Source organism: Rhinolophus sinicus, linkage group LG02, assembly GCF_036562045.2.
Source record: "Rhinolophus sinicus isolate RSC01 linkage group LG02, ASM3656204v1, whole genome shotgun sequence".
NCBI classification, from domain to species: domain Eukaryota; kingdom Metazoa; phylum Chordata; class Mammalia; order Chiroptera; family Rhinolophidae; genus Rhinolophus; species Rhinolophus sinicus.
Genome location: NC_133752.1, coordinates 195649256 through 195668160, shown reverse-complemented (window position 1 = coordinate 195668160; position 18905 = coordinate 195649256). Strand labels below are relative to the sequence as shown.

The following is an 18905-nucleotide window of genomic DNA, read 5'->3' as shown; positions in this document are numbered from 1 at the left end:
CTTTCAGAAATGTCCTGGATGTATTGAGGGCTGAAAGTAAAGGAGCTACAGTAACTTCTGGAAGGCAAAGCAGTGAGTTTGAGATCTGCAGGGGAGGGCACCCAAAGTTAGGGAACAGACGTGTTCCTAAATGAGCTGCCAGAAGGTAAAACTTCTGTGTTTCAAATCCCATTTCTCCTCATGACGGGCATCATGAAATGAGAGATTTTCCTCTACGCCAGGATTTTAATCTGGGAGTCACAGCCACAGTGAGTTTCAGGGGATCCAGGATCCCTCAAATTCAGTGTGTGTGTGTGTGTGTGTGTGTGTGTGTGTGTGTACATTTCTCTGGGAATACAGCCCATAGCTTTCATCAGATTCTCAAAGAAATCTAGAACTCCAAAAAGGCTAATAGCCACTATTCTCCTCAATAAGGTGGAGAACCTTACTGCTCTCAACAGGAGAAAAAACAATTTTATAAATATTGATATTCCAAATAAGGTATGGTAAACACCAGGTTTTTCTGGGTTTGTTTAACACAGTGATTTAAAAGTCTAAGGAAACTTCTGGGAATATACCCAAAAGAATTGAAAGCAGAGTCCAGAAGAAATAGTTCTTGTGCTCGTATGAAAGGCAAAACCATCACTGTAAATGTGTTGGCTCCATTGGCTGAGGAATTACTCCCCAGTTGGTGCCAATGTGTATCAGTCATCAGGTAGTTCCCTTTTTTTCATCCAGTTCACGGAATCAGAATTAAGCTTTTGGAAGTTCGTTCTGTCCAAAATGAAGAACTAGCATTATCGTGACTGCTGCTCAGTTAAATTCAGTTAAGAAGTTGAACACTGAAGTCCTTTTTTTGCGATTATAATACTCATATGAAATTGGATGGGTCATAGTGTTGAGGGACTAAAATTCTTAGTAAATTAATAACCCCACAGAGTAGAAATGCACTTGGAACTGGATGAGGCTAATAATTTCATCCAAACAAGCTGTAAAATTATACGAATCAAATTAAAAGCCACAGTTGTCAAAGTTTTACAAGTAGTCATAGTAATTGAACTACAAATTTTTTGTGACAAAGCTCTTGTTAGATACAAAATATACTTCATCACGGCAGTAACGTTTCTCTGCGCCCCTCACCAACTAGAGTTTGGAGGTTTGAGCCTTTGCATACCAACGTGGTGTGCTAGCTAACCTGAACAAGTCCTCTAAACTGGCACATTTTGTTCAAATTCAATTTTAAACTTTTAATCAAAATATTCAGCAACTGAAGCACCAAAAACCCCACAGAAACCTTCAGCCTTTGAGCCTTTTAGCAAAATAAAAGTATTGCAACGTTGCAAACGAGAAGCCAATGAAACACATCCCTTGTGGAAGCGTGGAAGAGGAAGGAACGTTCCTCTATCCTCAAGGTTCTTTCTGCTGGTCTAATAATCAAACAGACATGAGACAGGACAACCACATTTAATACACGTGCTCCTACACATGGGAACCCCGCACGCATGAGAGTCAGGGACAGAAAAGGAACATGGGTATGTATGACATTCTGAGCTACAGGTGAACTTGTAAGAAAAACCTCCCAGTTTTAATTGCATAAATTTAACTCCCCAATCCAAATTTAAGGAATTTGAAAAGGCCTCTTACTTTGCAGCACCTACATCTGGTGAAGCATTCAAAAGAATCAGACAGCCCCCTCCCATCTCCAGGCGCCTACAAGTCCGCTCGATGCCAGGGCTGCAGCTCAGCCATACCACTATCTCTGGGCCTCAGTTTCCCCTTCTGGACAGTCACTGGCGTCTGTTCCGAGTCTGACCATAGGAGACGCTATAAAGCTTCCTCCCGGCATCCAGCAGGGCAGCCGAGGAGGAAAGAGAAAGCCCCCACCAAGCGCGCGTGCGCACACGCCAGCAGCGCAAGCCACAAACGCGCCCCCTCCCGCGCAGGCTCGCGCGCCCACGCACGCGCACTCGCGCACGCGCCCCTCGCACGGACGGCCTCCGGGCTCCCAGGGCCCCGCCCCCAGCCTCGCGCCCCCGCCGCCCCGCGGCCCGCCGGCTGGGCGTGCGCGCCTGCGTGCGGGCGGTGGGCGGGGGCGCGGGGAGCCCGGAGGAGGGCGGAGCGGCGGCGCTGGCGGGCGGGCCGAGTGTGGAGGTTGGGCCTGCAGGCTGCGGCCGCACTGGACTTGGTGCTGGTGGAGGCGCCATGGACGCGAACGGCGGGCTGGTCTTGACGCCGGAGTCGGCACCAAGCTCGGAGCAGGGCCCGGACCCGGAGGAGGACGCGCTGGCCCTGGCCGAGTTCGCGGCGCTGCACGGCCCGGCGCTGCGCGCGTCGGGGGTCCCGGAGCGGTACTGGGGACGCCTCCTGCACAAGCTGGAACACGAGGTGCGGGCCGGGGCGACGCGGGGAGAGCAAGGCGCCGGGCCGGGAGGACCGGGTGCAGAGCGGCCCCTGGGCACCTCGGGGGTGGGCCGCTCTGGACCCTCGCACCGGGAAGGGTGTGGTCTGCGGGCGGGCCCGTGCCAACAACTGCGGGGAGGCCGGCCTGGGCCCACCTGGGGGAGGCAGGGAGGCCGCCTGGGGACCACGTGCCGACGAGGTTGGGAGGCCGTCCCGGGACTCGCCGTGTGAAAGCGCGTTTTCACGGCGCTTGTGCCCAGCGGGGCAGGCCTCGGTGAGCCCCACGGGCGTATGTCCCCCGGAGAGTTGGGGGCAGCCTGGGTGGGCCAGGCGGCAGAAGCCGTAGAGGCTTGATGATGAAGAGCCAGGAGTGCTGCGATGACCGGCTTAGACTTTGCCTCCTTGGCAGTTGAGGAGCCATCTAAAGTTTGGGACCTAACAGTGGCCGCCAGAGGCCTGTACCTATGGGGCTGGGCCAGGGCTGCCTTGGAACCTGGAGCTAAAATGAACTGGGGTTCCTGTTGTGTGCCAGGCCTCTGCAGGTTCCCCACAGCTGTGAGAAGGGCAAGTCAGCCATCCCCATTGTACAGCTCAGAAAACAGAGGCTGGGGGAGAGGAAGTGACTCCCCCAAGATCTGTCAAACGTCAGAACTGGAAGCTCTCTTTCAGCCACTGCCTCTGGGAGAGCAGGAGCCCCATGAATTTGTGTGGCTTTGACTGTTGCAGTTATAGAAGCCTTCCATGTTTCCTCATTTGTTGTGAGCCCGGCTCACCCTCATTTTGCAGGTTAAAGAAAACTGACTGTGGGAGACGGAGAAGGAATCTAAAGAAAAATGAAAAGGTCTTAGGTGCTTCTAGTTTCTCTCCTTCTTTGTGGCAGTGGCTCCGTTCTGCTGACCATCTGCTGTAGGCCTCCAAAGGGTCTCCCGGCAGGTCCTGGCTAAGGGGGTGTGGACCCTGGTTTTTGGTAGTTTGTCCAGGTGCTTAAACCAGAACACATTCACAGGCCAGCTGGTTGGGCCTTCTCCTTAGCGGGAATGAGGCTCCCCTCCAGGGGGCTGCCTCCTGGGGCCAACACAGACGAAGCAGCAGGTGACGAGGTGGAATTCCAGCGCCAGGAAAAGGGTGTCCCCTGAGCCTGGCTACTGGACAAACCCCTCCCTCTCACCCAGTTACTCTGTCTGTAAAATCTGGGTTGGATCAGGTACCTTCCTGCTCAAAACACAGGTAGTTGCTGTAAAAAAGAGACAGTGTCAGTGGCAGACAAACTGTACATACTTATATTTTCTAACAGTGGTTTCCTTCCCTTAATGACTTGTCTTCCGCCAGCATTTCCTGAGCACTTGCCCTGGTCCCCGGCCTGTGCTGGGGTTGGGAGAAGGCTCTAGCAGTTTGTCAGTGAGGATAAGAAGTCCTCGTGTACCTGGGAGAAAGGAGTTTGATGTGGGAACACCTGGCTCCAGCCCAGCCAGCCTCCAGGGGCAGCAAACCCTCAGTCGCCCACCTTAGCCTCCATCTAGAAAGTGGGGACAGTGAAACACGGCCCCGGCTCCCACTGTCTCAGTGGGGAGGCTTGAGCTACGTTTCCGCCAGTGCCCAGCACATAGTGGGCAGTCCCCTCTGCCCTGTTCGCTGTTGCTCTGCTGAGGGTCAGCGGGTGTTTTTCCATGACCCTCCCTGCCATTATGGGTTACGGGCAGAGCTGTGAGTCACCACTTTGCTAGACCCAAACCTGCAGTCATTGTTCTGAGTGAAACAGGTGTGGGGGAGGGCACACACTAGCAGAACAGGTACCTGCCCACAAAGGAGTGGGCAAGGCCCAACCCCCAGCAAGGCTGGCCAATGACCTTGGAACCTTGCCTAAAAAATTCCGGTTCCCTTGGAAAGGATGGGGAACGTGTTATAAAGTAAATTCCAACTCTTTTCCTGTCTGCATGACCCTCCCGGTCCCACCATGAAGGGATTGTGGTCACTCCCACTCAGAACTGGGAAGAAGCCAGACGTGAGACAGGCCCTCTGTCCCCAGGCTGCCTCCCTTCCCGTCAGGTCTGGGCTTGAGGGCTGGGGATTTGGGGTTCTGGGTTGAAGCTCAGAGTGTAAACTCCAGCCCTGTGAGCTGCTTTCCTAATCTGTAAGCTGGAGGTACGGTGGTGGCCTCCCCGGGCTCTGTGAGGTTAGCGGAGAACCCAGAAAGTGCCTGAGCTCCCTTGTCTTTGGATGAACCTGGTCTCCACAGCCCTCTGTCTGCCTCTGGGCCTTGGCTCTCACAGCTCCCTGCCTGGAGCCCTTTCACCACCACCCGCAGCCATGGGTTTAAATCTCCCCCTTCCAGCGCTCACCTCTGATTATGTCTCCTCCATAAAATCTTCCCGGCTGTCCAGTTCTCACACCATTTACCTGGTCCTCTCTACTTCGCTCTGCCACTCAGCCGTGAGCTCCCTGGGCGAGATTATGCATGTTTCACCCTCACACCCCCAGGGTGCCTATGCCGCCTAGCACACAAAGCTGCTCGTGCCAGGCTAGCTAGCTGCCTTCAGCTGCGGGGGTGATTTTTCCTTCTCTTTAGTTTTAATAGAGTTGTGAGAAATAGGTTTTTGGGGTGGGGGGACTGGCCTTTGTTGAGTCCCTGCGCTCTCCTGGAGGGTGGGGGATACCCCCTTCCCAGGGGAGAGACCAGCCTCAAAAGTGGAAGGGTGGCAGCAAGTGCTTACAGAGCCAGCTTAGGTTCTAGCTCTTTATGTGTGTTAATCATTAATCTTCCCAGCAGTTCTCTGAGGTAGATCCTACTGTGCCCATTGTATGGATGGGCGAACAGAGGCACAGCGTGGTTCAGTGACTTGTTCAAGGTCACACAGCCTGGCTCCAGAGCACACAAGTGGCTGACTCATCCTCTTTATCCACTGCACGTGGCTGACAGTTGTCCTTTGCCAGGGAAGCTCAAGGACCAAGGCCCTTATCTTCCTGGCCCAGGTCCTCAGGAGATTAGTCCCCGGCCATGCTTTGTGCAGGCCTGGACTACTTGGCTGGGCTGGCACTGAGGCCACAGAGACTTGCTTTCCTCTGGCTTGCCTCAGCCGCCCTGGTGTTGGATGGGTTCCTCTGGTACAAGCGAAATTGGGGTGTGATCCCTGGCCACCAAGATCCTGTACTTCTAGTGTGACTAGAGCCACCCCTATGCCTTTGGGGCCTCATTTTCTCTGGAAAATGGGGCCAGACTCGATATAATTTGGACACATGCGTGCAGGCCCACTTCCAAGGATGGGTCCCGTGGAGTGAGGGGCCTTGGACGATAGCGCCAGTGATAGTGGGGTAGGTTAGGTCCCAGTTCTGTCCGATTTCTCCAGGAGCTTGTTTCCCCACCTGTGAAATGGGTAGTTGGGCAGTAAATAGGGCCTTCTCCTAAGGGCTTCAGTTTGTCCCTGAGGCGAGGGTTCGGGGTGGGGTACCCTGCCGACACGCCCTGCTATGGCCCCCAGGTTTTCGACGCAGGGGAGATGTTTGGGATAATGCAAGTGGAAGAAGTGGAGGAGGAGAGTGAGGATGAGGCCGCCCGGGAAGTGCGCGCGAAGAAGCCCAACCCGGGCATCGAGCTCTTCTACAAGGTCATCGTGACCAACGAGAACGGGCTCCAGGCGGCCGACCCCAACAGGTAGGAGCCTAGCGGGACCCCGGCACCCGCACCGTGGCTCTCAGCCAGGCTCCCTTTTAGGGAGGTTTCCCCAAGGCCGTCGCCACTGGGGAAGAACCGTAACTGTAGGCACTCGTGCTTCCTGTGCGCCAAGCACCAGCCTCTTCACCAGCCGTGTGCCGGGCACGCGTGGTCCCCGGGCTTCCAGCTAGACGTTAGGGTCATCGTTGGCTCCAGTGCCGGTGGTGCCCCCATGTTAGCCGTGTTTCAGACCGTCCTGGGAGCAGCCTCTTCACGTCACACCTGTCACAGTGGTTTTGCAACGGAGGTGTGATAAGTGCTGATTTTGTTGATGAAACAGAAGGACTCGCCCAAGGTCACACAGCTGACTGAGTGTGGGTATCGGACCCAGGACAGTCTTACTCATGAGCCAGCTTTTCCAAGCCCCCTGGGCTTCTCCCAGTCCTGCTGAGTCTGTCCCTGAGTGGAGTCTGGGAAGCCGCACTTACCGTGTTCACCAGGGCTTTGCAGGAACGTGAGGGGTATGGTCTCAGCCCCCTGGTGAGGGTGCTAAGGCCCAGTGCAGGCCTGGGCCTCACCCAGGGCCATGTCATAGACAGGGCAGAGCTAAAGCCGGGCCCTGGGCTTCCTGCCTCCCACGGCCAGGACAGGCCTCCAAGCCTCTGCCAAACTGTTAGAACCTTGCAGAAGAACTAACTTTCTGGGCTCAGGATCCTGGGGCCCTGCGTCCATTGCTCTTCAGGGAAGAGTCTGTCTGCCTTCACCAGCCCATGATGGGGGGGAGTGGCCACACAGGTAATTATAGCAGCCAGGCACCTCCACCCACATGCTCTCTGACTCAGAAGCTGGCAGGCTGGCCTTTGTCATTAGGTTCAGTGCAGCCAACCTCCACGTGCGCCTGCTCCGTTGCCACCTGTGCTGGCTCCAGGGCCCAGGCCCAGGCAAATCAGACACAGCAGCCACCTCGAGTGGCTCACTGCCACTCAACGCCCTTCACATGCCACCACCAGGCAGGTTTGGGAGGAGGTGGGATGGACTCCTGGGCTGGAGCTCTCCCTGTCCCTGGGCCTTTCTCCCCCCAGGCCTCTGAGTCTCCCCAATTGCCAGGCCCCAACCTCCACGGTCTCTCCCACACCTGCCGTGTACAGCACCTCTCGTGTGTATTTGCCCAGGGTCACGCCCAGGTGTCCACTTTGAAGGCCTGGCTCTGCTTCCTCGCGCGGCCATAAACTAAGCAGGAAAGCAGGCAGAAATATTCATTTGTTTGAGGATATGCAAAGTGATACAATTGTCCCTCAGTGTGCAAATCCACAGGTGCTCAAGTCCCTCGTGTAGAACGCAGTAGTATTTGCGTATCACCTAGGCACACCCTCCCGTGTACTTTAAATCATCTCTAGGTTACTTATAATACCTAATACAGTGTTATTGTCACGTAAATGGGGGTTATGCTGTATTGTTTAAAGAACAGTGACCAGAAAACAGTCTGTACCTGTTCAGTACAGACACCCATCGTAGGCCTAACGATGTAGTACCCACGTCAGCAACAATGGAAGGTTTTTATTTGCAAATATTTGTTCTGTGAGGTTGGTTGGGTCCGCGAATGTGGGACCTGTGGATCTACAGGAGGGCCGACTGCGTAAGCACAATAATTACGGCCGGACGTGCTGCCCAGCCTGGGACCTGGAACAGCTGCTGCTCCTTTCCTTTCCGCGAGGGGCGGGTGAGGGCCCCTTTGCCCACCTGTTTGTGTGGAGCCTCCTGGTCGTGTCCAGGCAGCCGTGTCCTGTGAGGCAGGGCGTGGGCATGGCCTCGTCCTCTGCCACAGCCCCCGGCGGTTGTGCGCAAGCTGTACAGCTGGCCCACCCGGGTTCCTCCACGGAAACCGGAGTGTGTGGGCTGCAGGTGTCCATACATGGAACTTGAAGCCTCTCCCAAAAAAAGGCCTGCTGCTCCCCGGGAAGTGCCCAGAAGTCTTGGACGGGCATGCGTGAGCTCCGCCTGGCAGCTCCTTTGGGCATCTGCCTGCTGCTGGCCTCCCAGTGGTGCAGCCTTTGCTGAGCACCGGCCGTGGGCCAGGCTGCAGGTAGCGGTGTGGGGGGGGAGCGTGGGCCTGGGCCTGTCCTCTGGCAGTTCTGAGCCCAGTGGGGGACACTCGCTGTTCCAGTGAGTGCTGGAATAATCATGACATACGCAGTACTTGGTGTAGTCAGCACGTAGTGTGTTCTGTCTCGTTTGATCCTGGTAGCAGCCTGGTGATAGGACGTAGAGACCCTGTTGTCCTGCTTTAGAAACTAGGACAGGGAGAGAGGGCCCCACAGTAAGCGGTCAGCAGAGCCCCGACTCCCACCCAGGCCCACACGTGCCGGAGAGACCGAGTCTCAGGGGCAGGGTCCGGGCCGCAGCCCCCAGGCCTCTTCATCCTCGTCTGCCGCCTCTTCCGCCCTCGCTGTGCCCGCGCGGCAGCCTCACCTCCTGTCGCCTGTGCCTGCAGCATCTTCCTCATTGACCACGCCTGGACGTGCCGTGTGGAGCATGCCCGCCGGCAGCTGCAGCAGGTCCCCGGGCTGCTGCACCGCATGGCCAACCTGATGGGCATCGAGTTCCACGGGGAGCTGCCCACCTCCGAGGCCGTGGACCAGGTGCTGGAGCAGATGTGGAAGTTCAACCAGACCTACCAGCTGTCCCACGGGGTGAGCGGCAGCCGGGCCCCAGGGCGGGCAGAGGCCAGGGCTGGCAGGCGCGGCCGGGGAGCCCCGACCCAGCCCGGGGGCCGTTACCCCACGAGTGAGCAAAGCCACCTTCCCCTGTGGCCCCTTGAAACACCGTCGTCCCATGACTTCGTTGTGGGCGTGTTACTCTCGTCCTTGGACCAGCCAATGCCAGGTCCCCAGGGGTCTGTGCAGCCTCTAAGGTCACAGGACACAGCCCTCAGACTCCTGGATTTGGACCCAGTGACTCGGCTGCCTCTTTCCTGGGGTCTTCTGGTTTTGTCACCCTCTAAAAAGGCCTCAGTGGTCCTCACTGCCTTCAGTAGAAGAGTTGAGTCCTATTAGCACATGTCCTCGGGCTTTTGTCACCCCACTCCCAGAATCCCCGGACTCACCTTAGGCTCCAGCACCCCACAACTTTTAGGTTGGGAGACAAAAGTTGTTTCTCATGATCTCAGCTTAGATGTTGCCTCCTCCAGGGAGCCTTCCCCAAACTGCAAGTCTCCCCTCATTCTTCCCTGACCAAACACATCCATGTGGCTACTGGGTTAAGTGGCTTATTTCCATGTGCCGTTAGCATGCTGGTGGTCACCCTGCAGTCCCTGGCCTGTGCCTGGTTTGTCAGGGCAGGGCCATTGTCACAGAGGCCTCGGGTTAAAGGGCTCAGGGGTTTGTGTTAAAGCTGCAGGCCCAGAGTTGGGCGCAGACGAGTGGGCAGCTGGTGTTGGGTGTGGGCGGGCAGGCCGATGGACAGGGCCCGGGTGTGTGCTCTGCCCCCAGACGGCCGAGGAGAAGGTGCCTGTGTGGTACATCATGGACGAGTTCGGCTCGCGCATCCAGCACTCGGACGCACCCAGCTTTGCCACTGCGCCCTTCTTCTACATGCCACAGCAGGTGGCGTACACGCTGCTGTGGCCCCTGAGGGACCTGGACACGGGCGGTGAGTCAGGGCCCACCCCACGTGGGAGAACGGCCCGGCCCGGCCTCCTGCCGGCCTCTGACGGGCGCGTGTGTCTCCGTGCAGAGGAGGTGACCCGGGACTTTGCTTATGGAGAGGCAGACCCTCTGATCCGGAGGTGCATGCTGTTGCCCTGGGCCCCCGCTGACATGCTGGACCTCAGCTCCTGCACGCCCGAGCCGCCCGCCGAGCACTACCAGGTAGGACCCTGCACCCCTTCCCCTCCAACCCCCGCGCCTGTTTGCCTGGTGGTTTCTGGAACCTTCTCCAGTCACCAAATATTAGTGAACACCACCTGGCTACTGTGGGAGGTGGGGAAGAGCTTGGGAGCTCAGGAGTGAACACCAGGGGCCCTGATGCTGGGAACCGTATTTCCAGAAGGTCGGGTGAAGCTGGCTTTTGGTGGTCAGTGCTGTTCTTCTCATTTTTGTTTCCTCCTCTCCTGACACTTCCCTCCCCAGGGATGGGAAGACACTGTACTCAAACACTATGTGGTACAGTTTCCAGCACACAGTAGGCCCTCAGCAAGTTGTCATTGTTATGGGTAAGAAAGGTTTCAGTCCCTGGGCAGCTTCTCAGTCAGGGCCCAGCCAGGATCCAGGCGGCCCCCTCACAAGTATGAGGGTGAGAGTTAATGCAGGGCCTGGTACCTGGGGTGGGGTGGGCCATGTTAGCCGGCCAGGGTTAGGGAGGCTGAGGGCAGAGAGGACGTGGAGCCTAAGGTACACAGCCACTGCCAGGAGCGGCAGGGCTGCACAGGGGTTCAGACCCGGGCCCCTCTCCGTCCCCGGCCCTGCAGTGTCCCGCCGCTGCTGCTTATCGGCTGGTCCCCGATGGAAACCAGGCAACGAGAGAGCCTGTGCCGAGCACTCTACGGGCACTCTACTGTAATCCTTACAGAATACGACTTACAGGCCCGTTTTTATCTTCATTTTACTGAGGGTGAGGAAACTGAGGCACAAGGAGGTTAAATAACTTGCCAAAGGTCACACAGCTGGTGGGAGAACGAGTCCAAACTGAGAGAGACCTGATAGCTTGTAAGCTGAAGCCACACGCCTCCCCGCCAGGCCCCCCACTCCCCACTATGTTGAGGCTGCCCTGCCCCCACTGGCACGTCAGCCACGGACTGAATGCCTCAAAGGATCATGGGAAGGAGGAAACAGAGTAACTGGGTGGGAAGCGTGTGGTGCTGGCTGTTCTGTGCGTGCTGCTGACGGGGAGAGGCTGGCTTACGGGGGTCCTAGGGCACCTTTCACCTCGAATTCCTCTAAGCCAGTGGGGGTGAACTAACCGTGCTGAAGACCCGTGATCACCATCTTGGCTCCGAGCTGTGTTTCAGAGGCTCGTAGAAGACGTGTGCCTACTAGTTTCTTAGGAAACTTTAGGAAAAGTGAGTGAATACCAAGGGGTGCAGCTTAAGAATGGCTTAGAGACCAAGACTTCCTGATCTTGAGGTTGTTAAAGGAACATGAGTTAAAATTAGTCTTTTTTTCCTTGGGAGATAAGAGGCCAAACACCGGTTGTCTAAAGTGTCCTGGCTTTGTCCCCATTTGACCATCTGGGTTGGACCTGTGCTCAGGGCCCTGGGGTTGCCTGTATTAGGTACCTGTCGCCAGGTAACAAGTAACTCCAGCTTCAAACAGCAAACACTTACTTTCTCACACACTTTCTGTGGCCAGGAGTCGGGGAGTGGCTCAGCGGGCGCTTCTGTCTGGGGGTCTCTCTGAGGCGCTGTCAGCCTGGCCATGACATCTGAGCCGTGATGGGGCCGAGGACCTGCTTCCACGTGGTTCCTCACATGCCTGGCAAGGTGGTGCTGGCTCTTGGCGGGTGGCCTCGGTTCCTCCCCACGTGGGCCTCTCCACGGGGCTGCTTGCGCGTCTCACGACGTGGCAGCTAACTTGTCTCAGAGCAGCGATCCGAGGAGGAAGCCACAGTGCCTTTGGTGAAATGCCATGGTAGTTCCACTGTCTTTCTGTTTGTTAGAAGCAACTCATTCAGTCCACATGCAAGGGGCGATGAATTAAGGTCCTCCGAAGGGAATGCCAAAGAGCTGCTGGGCATGTTGGAAGCCACCACACTGCTTAAGCTCAGAATAGCCTTGGGGGCTCCCGGGGGCCAGGCAGCCCCCTCCTGGGGTTTGGAGGTAGCCGGAGAGAAGGTTCTTTTGACACAGAACAGGCTGTTCAGCACCTGAGGGGCCTTGAGCCCCAGAATCGCAGGGTGAGGGTGGTGCCGGGGCACCTGGGAAAGGCTGCACCTGCGGTCTGGGGGCACCTCCGAGTCCTAAAGCCCTGCTGTGCCAGGGTGGGGGAAGTGTGTGTTCCCTTGCTCCCTTTCTCAAAGGTCTGTTTCTACCTCCACTGTCTTTCCTTGCAGGCCATTTTGGAGGAAAACAAAGAGAAGCTGCCACTCGCCATTGATCCGGTGACATTTCCCCACGCCCACATCTTCAGGTGCGTAGCCCCTCAGCTTGCGTTGGGACTTTGCCTCACTCACTTCGCTCACACACTCCCACAGTGCCCATGGCTGAGGGAGGCACTCAGGTCTGCTCTGTGCTGCAGCACGATAGTGACAGATGCCAGGGGTGGAGTTCTTAGGATCACAGAGACGGTGCTGTGAAAAGTGAGGGTGACCGAGAGTGTGTTCATCTGGTCCTAAACGCCGCCGGGCCTGTGCACGCGGGGCGCCTGGGAAAGGCACCTGGGCTGCCAGGAGGGGCCGTGGCCAGGCAGGCAAGCCCAGGCTGCCCCCCGTTGAAGCAGACGCTCCATTCTGCATGGGAGGAAGTGGAGGTGCAGAGCCCCCCACCCCCAGCAGTGGAGAGCAGGCTGGGGCCGGTCCAGCTCGGCAGGCAGACTAGCCTCTGCCTCCAGTGGGACCCCTCTCTCTGGCTGCCCAAACCTGGTCCAGCCACAAACCGCAGCACGCTGCACTCTACCCCTTCCAGTGGGTCCTGGGAGTTTTCCTCTCCTTCCCTGAGGCCATTGCCCCAGCCCACGCAGCCCACGGGCTCTTCCCAAGGCCCACTGCCCAGCGTCACGGCACCTCCTCAGGGCCAGAGGCCTCCCTAAGGCCTGCTCAGTTCCTGCTCCAAGCTCCAGCCCTGCCCGAGCAGCCTAGCTCCTTCCTTCTGTTCCTCCCCTGAAACAACACGGTCCGAGCTCGGCTCCCTCCTGCCTCCACACTCGGCCCCATTGCTTTAAAAGGGTAGCTGTCTCCCCACTGCCAGCAGACAGGCTCTCAGGCCCTGTCCTCAACTCTGCACGGGGTCGGCACCAACGAGCACCAGTGTGGATGGAGGCCTCGTCCGGGGCACTTACCTTGGCCACACACTCACCTATAGGCACCTGGGGCACCAGCTCCCTTCTCACATATCAAGTTCTTAGTGTTTCCATGGGAAATTGCTAGTGTTGACCTCTTTCCACTTGGGAGGAAAGAACCCACATTTGTTACACACTCAGGTTATCCCGTCTCATCATAACAATAAGTGTGAGCCCGTCTTACAGGGGGGAACCTGGGGTCGGGAGGGTCCGAGTTGCCCCACTGTTCAGCAGACAGGCAGACAGGCGGGTCTAGGCCTGGCTGTGTGGCCCCAGCCCACCTCTCCCTGCAGGGTCTACACGGACGTGCAGCAGGTGCTCAGCCACCTCACCCACCCACGCTTCACCTTTACCCAGAGTGAGGCGGATGCCGACATCCTCTATAGCTTCTCTCACTTCAAGGACTACAGGTGAGGCACCCCCCCGCCAGGCTCCGGCCACTGGCCCCAGAGCCCCTCGCGGCCCCCTGAGCCAGTCGCACCTGCTCGGCCCCACAGGAGGCTCAGCCAAGAGAGGCCCCACGTGCTGCTGAACCAGTTCCCCTGCGAGAACCTGCTGACTGTGAAGGACTGCCTGGCCTCCATCGCGCGCCGGGCAGGGGGCCCCGAGGGCCCGGCCTGGCTGCCCCGCACCTTCAACCTGCGCACAGAGCTGCCCCAGTTTGTCAGCTACTTCCAACAGCGGGAGAGGCGGTAGGCACCCCCACCTTGCCCCCGCCCCTCCATGGACCCGTGCAGCCCCCACCAGCCCTGTACCCGTCCTTACACTGCCCAGCCTGCTCCTTAGCTGAGCACCTACTATGTGCAGGCCCCGATGCTGGGAGCCATAGCCGCTGAGCGCTGCAGCCACCCACAGCTGCCATGGGGTCCAGGCCTCTGCTAGAGCCGGTCGTCCACCAGAGCGCAGCCCCCTTGGCTCCAGCGAATGCCTTCTTAGTACCCAAGGCCCAGCCTCTGACCTCTCTGATGTGACACCTCCCTCCATCCCCTGGGGAGGCCGCGTGTCCCTCTCCTGTCACATCCTGGGGAGTGTTGCCTGGGAGAGTGGGCCCAGCACGCAGCCTAGCTGGCCCCTCTGCTCCCAGGGGCGAGGACAACCACTGGATCTGTAAGCCCTGGAACCTGGCCCGCAGCCTGGACACACACGTCACTAAGAGTCTCCACAGCGTCATCCGGCACCGCGAGAGCACCCCCAAGGTGGGCCCTGGCCCCGTGTTTGAGGGGTGCTGGGTACACAGGCCAGCCATGGGGGGAGCCTGGGGACTGGTGTCAAGGGCCTGTGCGGGGGGGCCTGGTGTCCGCAGTGATGGTCATCGGCTCATGGGAGTCTCTGAAGCCCCCACCCCACTCCTTCACTGCCCTGCCTGCAGGGGGGCTGTGTGACATCCAGGGGAGAGGAGAGAGCCTCAATCAGGGTGACCCTACGTGTGTCTGACTTGAGTCCCCACACGTTGCACAAGTGACCGCACAGCAGCAAGGAGATGGCCCCGCCAGGACAGGGAGCCCCTCGGGGCCCTGGGCAAAGGTGCCATAGTGACATGGGGCACGTTAGAGGCAGTGTCAGGGACACAGGATCATGCATGTGGCAGAGTCCCGGGGAAATGTGCCACAGGATGGTCACTGGACACTGGCAGGGTGGGGTGGGGAGCCAGTGGATTTGGGCTGAGAGTGTGTATTCAGCTTCCAAACCCTAAAAACTGGTGGGATCTTTTCCTTCAGTTAAAGTAAAGGAGATAAAGAACGTGTCCCAGCTTAGACGGGTGTGGAAGGGCAGAGGAAGCAGAGAAGCTCAGGTGTGGGTCCCTCCACGGATGCCCTGGGACTGGGGCGAAAGGGGCTGCGAGAGCGGGCCTGTTCCTCCGGGATGTGGGGACGGCATGTGAACGTACCACGAGCGTGAGTGCACAGCCAGCAGGTCGGGGTGCCTCTGGGGTGCTCTGTCCTGGCCCAGGTGAAGTGAGAGCTGCCTTGAGCCTGCATCTGTCCTCCAGGTTGTGTCCAAGTACATTGAAAGTCCTGTCTTGTTCCTTCGAGAAGACGTGGGGAGGGTGAAGTTCGACATCCGCTACATTGTGCTTCTGCGGTCGGTGAAGCCCCTGAGGTTGTTCGTATATGACGTGTTCTGGCTGCGATTCTCCAACCGGTAACTGGGGAGACTGGCCCGGGGCGGGGCCAGGGGGGCAGGGCCCCTCTTGAACAGGATCAGAAAGCCTGCACTGGAGCTCCTTCGCCATGCACCCAGCAGGGCACCCCGCCAAGCCCGGTTCTGTTAAATGGCCGGAATGCTTGCCCTGCCCACGCCAACCACCATAGGGGTGGGAGCGAGCCTCGTAAAACGGGCACCAACACCTGTGGGTTGCGATGATGTGTATGGGCCTCCAGGGAGTCCCCACAGTTAGTCGTGAGGGGGCCGTGGGGGAGCTGGTGCCCAGTTGGGGGGCTCTGAGCACCCCCTCTTCTCAGATGTGGCCGTGCTCGGGACCCACTTGGGGGTTTGTCTGCCCATCCTGCAGGCCCTTTGCACTCAATGACCTGGACGACTATGAGAAGCATTTCACTGTCATGAACTATGACCCGGAAGTGGTGCTGAAGCAGGTAGGGGCCTGGTGGGACCTGCAGACCCAGACCCCACCCCCCGCAGCTTGTCTTCCGGGCAGGCTGTGTAGACAGAGGAGCTGCCTGCTGGCACCTGCTTTATGTCAAACAGTGGTGTGTCCCTGAGGCTCACAACAGTCCTGCAAAGTAAGCTTGTGGGGCAGGGAGTGTTGTCCCATCTTACAGATGGAGACACTGAGGCTCCGAGAAATAAATCTGCTTGTCCAGCGTCACAGTGAGATCCAGAGCTCAGACCCAATCTTCTGCCTCCCATCTGTGCCCTGAGGGGGGCTGGACAAGCTGCTGGCGCTGACCTGTGGCCCCAGCGAATGTCAGAGGCTCCACGTCAAGGTGGGGCAAAGTATGACGGGCCCTATGTCGCAGGTGCATTGTGACGAGTTCATCCCTGAGTTTGAGAAGCAATACCCAGAATTTCCGTGGAAGAGCGTCCAGGTGAGTCCTGAGCAAAGCTGGAGGGGCCTGGGCTGGCCTCAGGTGGTGTCGGTCTGCCATCTCTGGATGGTCCTGCTCCTCCCACCCAGACTGGTGACGAGACGGTGTGGGGTGACCTGGAGGGGCAGTCAGGGTATGCTTGGGACACACACATCCACGGGCCAGCCTCCACAGTCTGGAGTGGGAGTTGCCAGTGCAGAGGGGAGCATGGGGGCTCCAGGGCAGCAGACAGGCAGGTTTGCAGTATGTGGACGCCAGGAGTGAGAAGGGACATGTGTCAGGCAGAGGTGGCTGTGGCCAGGTAGGGAGACATGAAGGATGTAGGGGGAGGTGACTGTAGCCATTTGGGGCTTGGGGCTCGGGAAGAGGCAGTGAACCTCATATTGAGAGGCTGACCTGGGGGGCTGATCCCAGCATCATAGCCGCATAGGCTCCCTGATCCTGCCTCACTTGGTCCCCAGGCTGAAATCTTCCAGGCCTTCACTGAGCTGTTCCAAGTGGCATGTGCCAAGCCACCCCCTCTGGGCCTCTGCGACTACCCCTCGTCCCGGGCCGTGTATGCCATCGACCTCATGCTGAAGTGGGACGACCATCCAGATGGTGAGGGGGGCTCCCCATAACCCACCCACACGCACCCGAAGCCCATTGTCCAGCCCTCCCCACACCAGTACCCCCTCCCACCCCCCAGGGGCAGGGAGGGCATCACTGGTCAGTGCTGCCCAGGTTGTCCTCTGCCCCTCGTTAGCCAGGAGATGTGAGTCTGGGGAGGCCCCCTGTTGAAGGGCGATGGCCTGCAGGGCAGAGTGGGAACGGGAAGGGCAGGTGGGCTGCAGTGGCGTCGGAGAGAACCCACAAGGAAAAGGAATCCTGTGCACAAGGCAGAGGGGCAGAGGGAGCGGGCAGCCCCAGGCGGCCGCCCTCGGCTCCAGAGTCCCCAGGGGCCGAGCCCACCCCACGCCGGGCCTGCGGCTCCACCCCTCTTTTGGACTTAACGTCTGAGCTGGACGTGGTGGCTCACGTGACTCCTAGGGCCCGAGGCAGCTCCAGCCTTTCCCCGGGGGGAGCAGGCTTTGGGCCAGACCCCCCGCCCCAAGAAGCCAGGAGACCCCAAGTTCAGGCCTCCCTGGCCCCCAGCCCATGCTCCAAAGAGTGAGCCGCTCTGTGCCCTGTGCCCTCAGGGAAGCGAGTGATGCAGCCACAGATCCTGGAGGTGAACTTCAACCCGGACTGTGAGCGAGCCTGCAGGTACCACCCCACCTTCTTCAACGATGTCTTCTGCACCCTGTACCTGGACGAGCCCAGCAACTGCCACGTCACCCGCGTCGTCTAGGTGGCCGCTGGCCCCTCTGCTTGTGCTTGCCGTGGGCGGATTCCAGCCTCGGTCTCTGAGGTGCTTCTGCAAAGTCCCCCCTCCTCTGCCCCTCTGGGCACAGGCAGGCCATGTCCCAGTATCACAGTCCGGGGGCTCAGGGTCAGCCAGGGTCCCCAGGGCTGAGTGCCAGGCTGCTGTCTACTCTGTCCTCGGCACCATCTGTGCTGTGATTAGCCTCAGCTCAGCCCAGGCATTTATTGCTGAAAGTCTGGTTCCTGGGGTGTTGGCGACAGGGAGGTTCTGGGGAGCATGACGAGGTGTCCTCAGAAACAGGGTTCCCCAGGAGTGCCTGTGGGGGCCCAAAAGTTAACATGGCCATTCTGACTCTTCTCCTGAGTCTGCTTGTGCCCTGTGGCTCCCAGAGCAGGGCCAGGGTCCCACCCTCCTCCCCCGGGTTCCCTGCGTGACAGGCACCCCCAGAACACCGTGGGGAACCTGCCAGCCAGCCCCCGCCGTCTCGCCCCCGCCCCCCACCCCAGTCTCCCGGAACCTGCACCAGCTCTCCTCCACCTTGTGTTGCCGTTGCCTTTCCGTTTGTCAGGGGCCGGCCCGTCCTCCTGGTCCCTGTGGACCCAGTGGCCTGCCTGGCACTGCACTGGTTCCGCCCTTGGGTTTGGGTTTGGAGACAGGGATTTGGGGCAAGGGACGAGCATGGGCAGCGGAGCGCCAGACAGTGGACGGCGTCGAAAGACGACTCCACCAACAACTTCACGTTAGATGCCATCTTCCCACCAGTCTCGAGTCAGAATGTTGGAATTTTGTTACTTTCATTTATGGGAAGAAAACATAAAATTCTCGTTCTTAATGTTTCTGAATTGTGGGGGCAGATGCCAGCATATGTGTCACCACAGTGTGTCCAGTCCCAGGTGGGCAGGTGACCCCAGGGGTGTGGGGCGGCTGCCTGCGGAACAGCTGTCGGTGGGTGGGTGGGTGTGAGTGTGAGTATGTGTGTGTGTGTGTGTGTGTGTGTGTGTGTGTGTGTGTGTGTGTGTGGTGGGGGTGCTTGTTTCACGCTGAAGCCAAGAACAATCCCTGTCGTGAAACGACTTGGTGGTCCCTCCCATCTCTGTGGCTGTGTCTGTCCATCCCGCTGTTACCCAGAACCTCAGCCCTTCCTCCAGCCCGATAGCAGGTGGGAAACCTCGTCTCTGGTTTTCTCCCTGGGAATGCTGCTGGCATCTTATTCCCTACCTAATGGGGTTTGTACCGCAATAAAGTATGTCTTCTGTACGTTGGCCTCCCTTATTCTGTGGGGGCCCTGGGACCACAGGCCTGGCATGGGGTGTCAGCTGCTTGCTTTGCTGGTTGTTGAAGAAAACCAAAACGTCAAAATGTGCACTTAGAGAAACGGGAGAGGAAATAAGATAGCGTTTAGTCCTCTAAGCCCCCATCTTTGTTCAGTCTGCTGTAACAAAAGGCAATAAACTGGCTTAAACAGCAGACATTTCTTTTTCACGGCCCTAGAGGCT

The 18905-nt window shown here is 58.5% G+C and overlaps 1 protein-coding gene across 1 annotated transcript; it reads left to right on the top strand.

Moving 5' to 3' along the window:
* Window positions 1-1992: 1992 nt before the first annotated feature.
* Window positions 1993-18666, top strand: TTLL12 (tubulin tyrosine ligase like 12). Its single transcript, XM_019715038.2, has 14 exons — window positions 1993-2364; window positions 5856-6028; window positions 8520-8718; window positions 9517-9676; window positions 9761-9894; window positions 12074-12150; window positions 13311-13427; window positions 13515-13709; window positions 14102-14213; window positions 15008-15159; window positions 15530-15611; window positions 15996-16064; window positions 16526-16664; window positions 17243-18666. The coding sequence occupies exons 1-14, from the start codon at window positions 2182-2184 to the stop codon at window positions 17392-17394; spliced, it is 1944 nt and encodes a 647-aa protein (XP_019570597.2). The 5' UTR covers window positions 1993-2181; the 3' UTR covers window positions 17395-18666.
* Window positions 18667-18905: the final 239 nt, after the last annotated feature.